This window comes from Mus caroli, chromosome 13 (assembly GCF_900094665.2).
Source record: "Mus caroli chromosome 13, CAROLI_EIJ_v1.1, whole genome shotgun sequence".
In the NCBI taxonomy this organism is placed as follows: Eukaryota; Metazoa; Chordata; class Mammalia; order Rodentia; family Muridae; genus Mus; species Mus caroli.
Window position 1 is genome coordinate 59,645,176 of NC_034582.1, and position 10,187 is coordinate 59,655,362.

The 10,187-nt window shown below is 46.8% G+C and overlaps 1 protein-coding gene across 2 annotated transcripts in view; it reads right to left on the reverse strand.

The window, feature by feature from the left end:
- Prxl2c (peroxiredoxin like 2C) overlaps window positions 1-9,616 on the reverse strand; it is a 20,796-nt gene extending 11,180 nt beyond the window's left edge. Inside the window, exons 1-4 of one of the 2 annotated variants that reach the window (XM_021180672.2) lie at window positions 9,395-9,616; window positions 9,169-9,237; window positions 6,040-6,093; window positions 5,766-5,871 (exon numbers count right to left, since the gene is read on the reverse strand). In XM_021180672.2, coding sequence (XP_021036331.1) covers window positions 5,766-5,871; window positions 6,040-6,093; window positions 9,169-9,237; window positions 9,395-9,586 — 421 coding nt within the window. In that variant the 5' untranslated portion in view covers window positions 9,587-9,616. The remainder of the gene's footprint in view (window positions 1-5,765; window positions 5,872-6,039; window positions 6,094-9,168; window positions 9,238-9,394) is intronic. The other variant, XM_029468611.1, reaches the window with a different exon arrangement.
- Window positions 9,617-10,187: the final 571 nt, after the last annotated feature.

The following is a 10,187-nucleotide window of genomic DNA, read 5'->3' on the forward strand; positions in this document are numbered from 1 at the left end:
AAGGCAGAGGAAGCAAGCCAGTAAAGAACATCCCTCCATAGCCTCTGCATCAGCTCCTGCTTCCTGACCTGTTTGAGTTCCAGTCCTGACTTCCTTTGGTGATGAACAGCAATGTGGAAGTGTAAGCTGAATAAACCCTTTCCTCCCCAACTTGCTTCTTGGTCATGATGTTTGTGCAGGAATATAAACCCTGACTAAGACATCTACCATATGGGTGCTGGGACTTGAACCTGGGTCCTCTGGAATAGGAAACAGTATTTCCAGCTGCTGAGCCATATCTCCAGCCCCAAACTTCTAAAATGTTTAATTCTATTTTATTAGTATGGGCATTTTGCCTGCACATACATCTGCGCGCCACGTGCATGCTGTGCTCACAAGGCACCCATCAGGTTCCCAGAACCAGATTATCAACAGTCTAGACACCATGTCCCTTAGAAGAGCAGCCAATGTTTTAATTTTTAAGTGAGTATCCTAAGAATGACTCTCAGAGTCACACTCGCCTCACAAGGAGAAACCTTTAAAAAAATATGAAGCTGGGGAGCTAGCTTAATTCTCAGGACCCCAAGTAGGTCACAACAGTATAAAACTCCAGCTCCAGGGATCCAACTCCCTCTTCCCATCCTCATGGACACTGCACATGGCACATGTGGTTCTGGATTTCCCTTCACTGCTGTGGTTCCAACATGGCACTTAGGGGAGGTAAAACATAGCCTAAGATAGGGGCCCCAGCTCATGTTTCTCTGGGTGAGAAACAGTGGGGGGTGGGGAGCTCTGAGGCTGTGGTTCTCAAATTCCTGGGTACTCAGACACCACTGGGAACCTCTAAGAGTTGAAAACAGGGTGGAGGTGGGGTGGGGGTGTAGGGGGTGGGAAGAGTAGGGAGGGCTCAGATAAGCTGGGGATGGGGGGCAGCTTAGCTCAGGGTGAGTGCCAGGAGTGGGGAGAGGCCTTCTACAGGATACTTAGGCACTCTGTGATGAGAGAGACAGTCCTTGCTTGTCCAAACTCTTTATTCATGGTGGGGAAAGATACTTAAGATTGAGCCGGGCGTGGTGGTGCACTCCTTTAATTCCAGCACTTGGGAGGCAGAGGGAGGTGGATTTCTGAGTTCAAGGCCAGCCTGGTCTACAAAGTGAGTTCCAGGTCAGCCAGGGCTGCACAGAGAAACCCTGTCTCGAAAAAACCAAAATAAATAAATAAGATGCTTAAGATTTACTCAGGGTGAACCAAGATTAAATTTGTGGGAAGAATGCCTGGGAAGGGAAGCTTATTTGCTAAACCCTTGGGGTCCATCTAGGTACCATCTAGTTCTCATGGAGAACCCTGGGTTTCTGTGCTACATGGTCAGCTGTCATGGTCGTCTTAGTAAGGTGCTGTGGTCACCTGCTCCAGGACAGGACTCTAGTCAGGAGCGAGTGAACTCCTGCCGTTCTCAATTAAGAGTTGGGGTTCTGAAGTTTTGCTACTACCTTACCAGTTCTTCTCCCATTGCCCCACAGGCCCATACAGGCAAAATATTCATACATATAAAATAAAAATAAATCTTAAAATTTACTTTATCAAATGTTGCTGGGTGGCCGTGGTGCGTGCTTTTAATCCCAGCACCAGGGAGGCAGAGTACAGGCAAAATGCTCGTACACGTAAAAAACAATAAAAAGGCCATGGCAGTCAGCTTCACAAGCACCTTCCAGCCCCATCTCAGTGAGACGCCCTTGGCTGACAACATCTTTGCCACAATCACTGGCTTCAGCTTGCCCAGGTCTCATTCCTTCTCCACAACACTGTGACTCCTTCACTTAGCTGCCACAAAACACCTGAGGATTCCCCGAGGATAAAGTCAAACTCCAAGTTAAATGTGAACTAGTCCAGCCTATCCAGTGACCCACACCAGTTCCAACAGAGGCAGGTACCTGCCTGTCTTTAAGACAGTGGCATTTCCCAGAGCCTTTGTACATTCCTCTTTGTCTAGAGCACCCCTTTCTTTCCCAGCCTCATCCCACCAGTAACTTTCATGGTGAGCTAGGACTTCATCTCCAAAGTCAATTACCTCTAGACCCTTCTCTCCCACATCCCCCTAACAGGCACTCGTCCCTTCCGCTTCTCTTGCATCACAGTTTGCTAAGCTGCACTGAAATCTCAGGAAGGCAGAGGCTGCCCTTTATCACCGTCCCTCAAGAAGCATCCTACACCATGGGCATCACAGATAAGAACTGTTGAGAATTACTGACTGGAGTGTGAGTTCTGTTGGGATGATCTATACCCATACAAGCTGTATCACATGGTTATGTAGGTGTGGCCATGGGTTGTCAAAGGTGTTGTCCCTTCTGTGGACCATCACCTGCTTTCTATAATTTAAATGTTTGTCACCTTCTCACCTGCCCCCAAAGAGGAAAAAGCAAGCTGCCAAGGGAGAAGTCATGGATGGTCATGTTGCCCTCTAACTAGCCAAAAGCAACACTAAGATATGGACTCTTTGTAGTCCTGCTGCTGTTTGGCTCAGTATGAATGAGTGAGTGGTGGAACCTCTCCCACTATGCTAATAGCTATTGTTAAATAAAGAGCTGGAGGCTGGCTAGAATTGGGCAGAAGGACAGGCAGAAGACCAGGCGGAAAGACAGAGGCAGGAGACAAAAGCATGGTCAGGAACAAATCAGGGAAGAAGAGAGAAAGAGAGAGACATGCATAGCAGGATGCAATGGCAGGGAAGTAGGGGTAGGTTAGAAGCTAGCTGAGAGACTGCCTTGTACTATACAGATGTCTCCCCATCTTTATTATTAAACCTCAAGCGGGCCCCCAGAAAGCTCTGCAATAGAGTTCTCATATCTAGTATTTGGAAAGCAACTTCAGTCTACAAAAGACAGGTTAACCCAGCTGGGCTTAGTGCTGTGAGCACTCAGGAGGCAGATGTGGCAGGACCACAAGTTCAAGGCCAGACTGGAGCTACATACATAGTGAGACCCAACATCAAAATAAATAAAAATATTGCTAATGCTTGTTAAGGTCTACGAAGCACACTGAAGTTATAGCAAGAATAGGGAATGTGGGCAATGCAACGTTGAATAACATAGAACTCTAACTCCTAGTACAGTGGGCGCTGCAAGGGATCATTGAAGCACCGGAAGAGACGCCTCGCTCTCTGCTTCAACTGTTATCGGGAAGCAGGGTTTACTACCAGTGACTGGCACTGAGTCACAAAAGCATGTAAACTCACCATGTTTTTATATTAATCATGGAAGTAAGGTGCCCTGACCAAAGGTTGGCTAGCGTGCCACCTGGTGGCAGACAGCTTGCCTAGCATATACAAGGCCTCTCTGGTCCTCTCAAAATGCCAATTTTCTTACTTCAACTTTGAGGTGAATACTGTAATATCTTCTAGAACCTTTCCCTTAAATATAAAAATGAATACTAGAAGTCTTTGTGGAAATTGTTTTTGTTTTCACAAAAAACAGGACTAAAGAGAACACTTTTCTCCTGGCTGCTCTTGTTTATCCAATGCCCCCCTCCCCGCCCCCACGTTATTTGCTGTGGGTTATAAGGAACTTCCTAAAGAATCGGAGCTTAACAGGAAGACCAGAACCCCCAGAGCTCTCTGGGACTAAACCACCAATCAAAGAAAACATATGGTGGGATTTGTGTCTCTAGCTGCTGCATATGTAGCAGAGGATGGCCTAGTCGGCCATCAGTGGGAGGAGAGGCCCTTGGTCTTGTGACGATCATATGCCCCAGTGTAGGGGAATGCCAGGGCCAGGAAGCGGGAGTGGGTGGGTTGGGGAGCAGGGAGAGGGGGGTTTTCAGAGAGGAAACTAGGAAAGGGGATAGCATTTGAAATGAAATAAAGAAAAAAACAAAACAAAACAACAACAACCCGGGAAGACCAGAATGCCAGGCAGGAGAAACTCACAAACTGTGGAAGCCTGGCTCCTGAGGCATAAAGGAGAACAGGACTTAAGTGGGAACAGGGCTACTGACCATTAGTGTCACACTCTGACAAAGAATCTGGCTACACTATGCCCACCTCCTGGAAAAAAGAAAAAAGGAAAAAAAAAAGCAAGGTTGAACTCAAAGGTAATGGACTAGGTTGTCTGGCAGAAGCCGTCTCACAACAGGTAACGTTTGTACAGGCTGTGCATGGTTACAGTTCACTATTCCCCATCAGCCATGCAGTCAGAGAGGGAGGGCAGAGACATGACATAGCAAGAAAGAGGATGTGAGCAAATTCTACAGACAAGTCCTGTGCAGAGAAGGACGATGTGATTGTTAAGGAGGTGAGGTGCTTGGAGGACAGGACCCCAAGACTGGAGGCTTGGGCTTAAGGAAATATAAGTCCACCTGAAGAAGAGCCCACGCCAACAGTACTACTGAGGGGTTCTCTGCCCTAAAAGAACTACTTAGGGACCCGGTTCAACCACTGAGGCTCCGGTCATCATCACTACTGTAGAAGGGAGTCAGCCTGCAATGTGAACTGGCAGAACTGGGCAGCACTGACTGTGGCGGTTGTAAATATGAGAAATGCAGAAGTTATGGGGCCATGACAGCTTGCACCAATGTCCCACAGAGCTGCTGGGGCCAGGCAATGTGTAGCAGTGTCACATTCCTGCAAGTGGCTTGAGAGGCCATCACATAGAGCTGTGAAGGTAAAGCTTACGATGTTGCAATGGGGATTCCAGGATACTACAGACGCCAGGACCGTGGGACATCTGCTAAAGAAAGCCTCCCACATGGAGTGGAACCAGCTCAGCAGAAGGGCAACACGTGCTGCAGACAGCAGAAATGGATGGGTGGGGCTGTCTAGGCTTATTGGAGCACAGGATTCCACCAAGAGTTCCAGGTGAGGGACATGGAGTTTGGCTTTTGGTATTAGTCCTGCTGTAATTTGGTCTTTCCTTGCTGTCCTGGTTAGTTTTTATCAACCTGACACAAAAAATATCTGAGATGAAGGAATCTTGACTGAGAAAATCCCTTCAGTAAGACTGGGCTGTAGGCAAGTCTGTAGGGCATTTTCTTAATAGATGATTGGTGTGGGAAAGTCCATCTCATTGTGGGTGGGACTAATTCTGGGTGAGTGTTCCTAGGCTGTGCAAAAAAGCAGGTTGACCAAGCTATGGGGACAAGCCAGTCAGCAGTGTTCCTCTATGGCTCTTGTTTCACTTCCTGCCTCCAGGTCCTTGCCTTGAGTTCATGCCCCGACTTGCTTCATTGACGGACTGAGATGTGTAAGTATAAGACGAAATAAACCCCTTCCTCACCAAGTCATGTTTGCTGATGGTGTTTTATCACCACAAAAGAAACCCTAAGACACCCATTATCATTCCTTTATTCTCAAATGAAAGTGTTTACTCTACACCACTGTACATTGAAAATGTGTAAAATTTTAAAAATAATTTATTTTATAGGGAGCTCACAGTTCGAAGCCTGAATCTCAGAAAAGCCTTTGGGTTATTTATTATTATCTAAAAAAATCATATAGAGGTGTGTATGTGTATATGTGTTCATGTGTACAGGAGCCCTTGGACACCAGGAGAGGGTGTCAGATCCCTCAGAACTGGAGTTACAGGTTGTTGTAAGCCAATGTGTGGGTATTGGGACCTGAACCTAGGTCCTCTGAAATAGCAGCATGTGCCCTTGACCATTAAGCCAACTCACCAGCCCCTTGGATAACTATCTTTTCAAAAAGACTATTGAACACAGCCTTGCCATGTACAAATCCTAGTATGAGAAGCCACGTGTATCTGAGAGAATCATATCACAAGTGAAACATGTCTTACCAGAGGAGGAAATGTCTTCACCTCTTTTCATTCCCAATCTTTTGTAAATTTCTCTCTCAGGATCAACATAGATTTCATGAGAATATCCAGTCAGTTTGCAGAAAGGCTAAAAGAAAGAGAACAAAATAATTGGAATTTCTCATGAGAACAAATGAGAGACAAGTAAGGACAATGTAGCTTTCTGCCAAGGAGCCTACACTCAGGGCTCAACAAATGTAATTTTGTATCTGAAACCTATTTAAAACGGTGGCCCCTCAGTGTGCTAGATAGTTACCTCAATATGATGGTATGATGACTGTCCAATCACTATGAGGGTGACATCTGCTTCCTTTGGGAGGAAGAAGGACAAGTACATATTATTAGAAACTATGTGTATTCCAGAACTTTCCCTAAAGCAATTCTTTCATTTTGTTCTAATGCCACCTATAGGCTTCGAGGAGCATAGAGAACAAAATTGCCTGAGTAGAAAGAAATGCATACTCCGACATTTGAGTAATTCAGATGATTGTTTCTCTGTGTAAGAATTTCAAGGCCTAAGAGTCAAACATAAAACTATTAGAAGGGAAAGCAGAGGGAAGCTCAGTAGCACTTGTCTAGCAGTGGTTTGGCTCCGTGAGTAAAGGTGCTGTTGTGCTTGATGACCTGAGCTCCATCACATGGTGGGGAGAACTGACTCCTGCAAGCTGCCTGACCTCCACACACGCACATATAGGTCAATGAAACACAGTAGCGAAAGTTAGCACACCAAGAAGGTTGTGTATTCCTTATAGCAAAGGAAACGACAGAGAAAAGGCACAACCCACTGACTGGACTAAGAAAACCTACGCAAAGTAGGCACTTGTCAAGAGACCAATGAAGTCTATGTTACAAATTCAAATACAGCAAGAAGAAAATCCAGTTTTTAAAAAATGGACCAAAAATGGGATAGGGATCAGGACCTGTCTAGTACTCTCGGGTTCTGGATCTGACCTCTAACAACGAAGAACTAAGCCAGAAGCCGTATGAAATCATTCTCGGGCTGGGGAGCTGGTTCGGGGGTAAAGTGCTTGATGAGGATCTGAGTTCTGTCCCCAGAATCCATGCAAAAAGGCTAGTGCAGCTGCATGTGTGTGCAAAACCCCAGCAAGACAGAGGTGGAAGCAGGATCCTGTTGTCCCCCGTTCAGTCAGCCCATTCATATCAGCAAGCTCCAGACCAGCGAGAGATGTTACATAAAAACCACGAATTGACCCTGAGGAACAACACTTGTGGTTTACCCTCTGGCCTTCATGCACATGCATGTGCAAACTTGTACACTCCCGACACAAACTGTTGAGCATCGCTTATCATTAGAGACATGAAAACAGAAATGAGATATTCCTTCACCTTAGGAGAGATGCTACTAATCAAAAAGAAGTAAGTATCTGTGAGGACATGGAACAAAGAGGATCTTTACACGGTGCTGGTAAGAATGAACTGGAATGAACTGGAACGAAAAGGGCAGTACAAGGGTCCTTTCAAAACTTAAAGAGGACTGCCACGTGATTCAGAACTGCTACTGTTGGTGACACAGCCAAAAGAATTAAAATGAGCGCGCCAAAGAAACCCCCACACTTCCATGCTCACCGTAGCACCGTCAACACCAGCTGAGGCGAGGAAGCAACCCGGGTGTCCATCAGTGGACAAATGCATAAAGGAAAGTGTGGTACCCCAAGAAGTAGCATCCACCATAAAAAAGAAATTGGTTCTGGTTTTTCCGAAACAGGGTTTCTCTGTGTAAGAGAGCCCTGGCGGTTCTAGATTTGATTTGTAGGTTAGGCTGCTCTTCATCTGGCAGAGCTACTCCTGTCTCTCTCTGCTTCCTGAGTGCTGGCATTAAAGGCATGGGCCAGCAAGCCTGGCTGAGGGGTTTGTTTGTTTTTGTTATCTGTAAAACATGGAGGCCATTCTGCTGAGTGAAATAAGCCAGGAACAGAAAGACAACCACACAGAATACATACAGAGTCAAACATTATAACTCATGGAAGTAGAGAACAAAACAGTGGCTACCACGGGCTGGGAGAAAGGGGGTGGAACACACTGAAACGTGCTCAAAGGGTACAATTTCAGGGAGACATGAGCAAGAGGGATCCTTTTAGAAATGTGCTGTCCAGCACAGTGACACAGTTACTAGTAATGTGCTACTCCAAAATCACCAAAACCCATCTACTTTAAATGTTCTTTGTGGGGGGCTGGAGAGATGGCTCAATGGTTAAGAACACTGACTGCTATTCCAGAGGTCCTGAGTTCAGTTCCCAGCAACCACATAGTGGCTCACAACCATCTGTAATGAGATAGGATGCCCTCTTCTGGTGTGTCTGAAGACAGCGACAGTGTACTCATATAAATAAAATAATCTTTATATGTTCTTTGTAAGCACACACACATCATGTTTATTGCTGCATTAGTCACAATACAGAACCAGTGTGGGTATCTGCCAGCAGATGCATGTACAAAAAAAAAACCAAAACCAACAACCCGACAACAACAACCCCCCCTCACATACACACACACACACACACACACACTCGGAAATGTAATCAGCCATGAAGAATGAGGTAATGTTTATGAACTGCAGGAAATGAGTGGAAATGGACATTATGCCAAGTCAAACAAGCCACAGAGAGACAAATATAGTATTGTTTTCTCTCACATGCAGAACTAGGCTTAAATTTATATGCACATATTTGTGTAGAGTATGCAAGTAGAAAGGGTGTTGTGAGGATGAGGTCTAGGTGCATGAGGGAGTGAGAGGGTAAAGGAATATTAAGAAAACAAAGACGACCATTGTGGCTCAGGAGGAGGGAAGCAGCAAGAAGGGGTGACCACATATAAGAACAGAATAGGCATGTATGAAAATATCACAATGAGACCCATTTCTCTTTATGCTGAGTAACTCATGCCAACAATATTAAGAATGTTTACAACGCAAAGATGCTTCAGTGTATTATAAATAAAAGGAATAGAAGGGCAGGCAGAAGTTTTTAATTTTTTCCTCACTCATCCTGTAAATGTGTGCTAAAAATAGATCTTAGTTTTACAAATGCCCAGTGTCTTCAGTTACAAAGCTCATCTGGCGACTGAAGAAAAACGCAAAGCTGCACTTTTAATATACGTTACATTTTTTCTATAATGGATAACTATTTCGGTTGTAAACACAGTTGCTGCCTGTGTTTTGATTTTTTGCGTTCTTACGCAACATTTTGACACAGGCATTTTTACCAGGTAAAATTATGGTAGTCCGATCCCAAGAGGGCGCAAAAGAGCGCATTAGGACAGAAATAGACCCCCGTGGGTCTCAGTAGCCCCAGAGGATGAAGGAGGGGCCACCCACCCACAGCTCACCCCACTGCATCGGCCGCTGTTGCTCACTCGGGAAACTTACTCGGAGGACGCTCTTGGGGATTTTGGCCAGATCTTCGACATATTCTTTACAGACGTAACACAAGAAATGCTGAAAGGCAACCATGCAGAAGAGCACGTCAACAAGGTAGCAGCCAGGTTCCAGAAGGTCCAGGCGCTCGGTTCCAGGCGAGGTGCAGCACCCACCGCGGCCCAGGAGCTGGGCGGCCAACGAGAGGCACTTCCCTTCCCGCCCTACCCGAGCTCACCCTCACAAACACCACTACGGCTCGCCGCTCTTGGAACAGCGCTCCGAACGTCACCCGTCTTCCAGACGCGTCCAGCACGGGCAGCTCCGCTACGGCGGCCGCTAGCGGCTGCCCGCGCTCTGTGACCGAGCCGGCCGGGCTCGGGACCCGGCCTGCGCAGCCGCTGACCTGCCGCGTCACCGGCGCGGCCATCGCGGAGGAGGGCGACCGCTCAGGTCAACCACCGACCGTGGGGGCGGGGCTAAGAGGGCGGGGCGGGGCTGATGCTGGAAAGGCGGGGTCACGAGGGTGAGGAGGGGACTGGAGGCGGGGCCACGCTGGGTCGATCCTTCGGAGGCGTGGCCACAAGGGACGCTACGGAGCTACAGAAGGAAAACACTCCAAACCGTTCTTCCAGTTTGAGTACCCAGGGAGGGGACAGTGCTATGGGAGGTGCGACTGAGCCACTCTCTCTTTCTACTGCCTACAACACTTTCCAATAAAAATCATATTCTTTACAGTCGTAACACAAGAAATGGTGCAGAAGGGCTGTAAAGATAGATCAGGGGTTAACAGCCCTGGCTTATCTGGTAGAGAACCAGGGGGTTCAGTTTCCAGCATCCACATAGCAGCTCACAACTCTAGTCTCAGGGTATCTGATACTCTGGCACCCACAGTAGTCACTGTTCAGAGTGCCTACTGCTCTGAAAGAGGACCCAAGTCAGATTCTCAGTCCCCACATCAGATGTTTATAACTGCCTGTAACTCTGACACTTTCTTGGGGATTCTGCAGGCATCTGCACTCACACAGAAG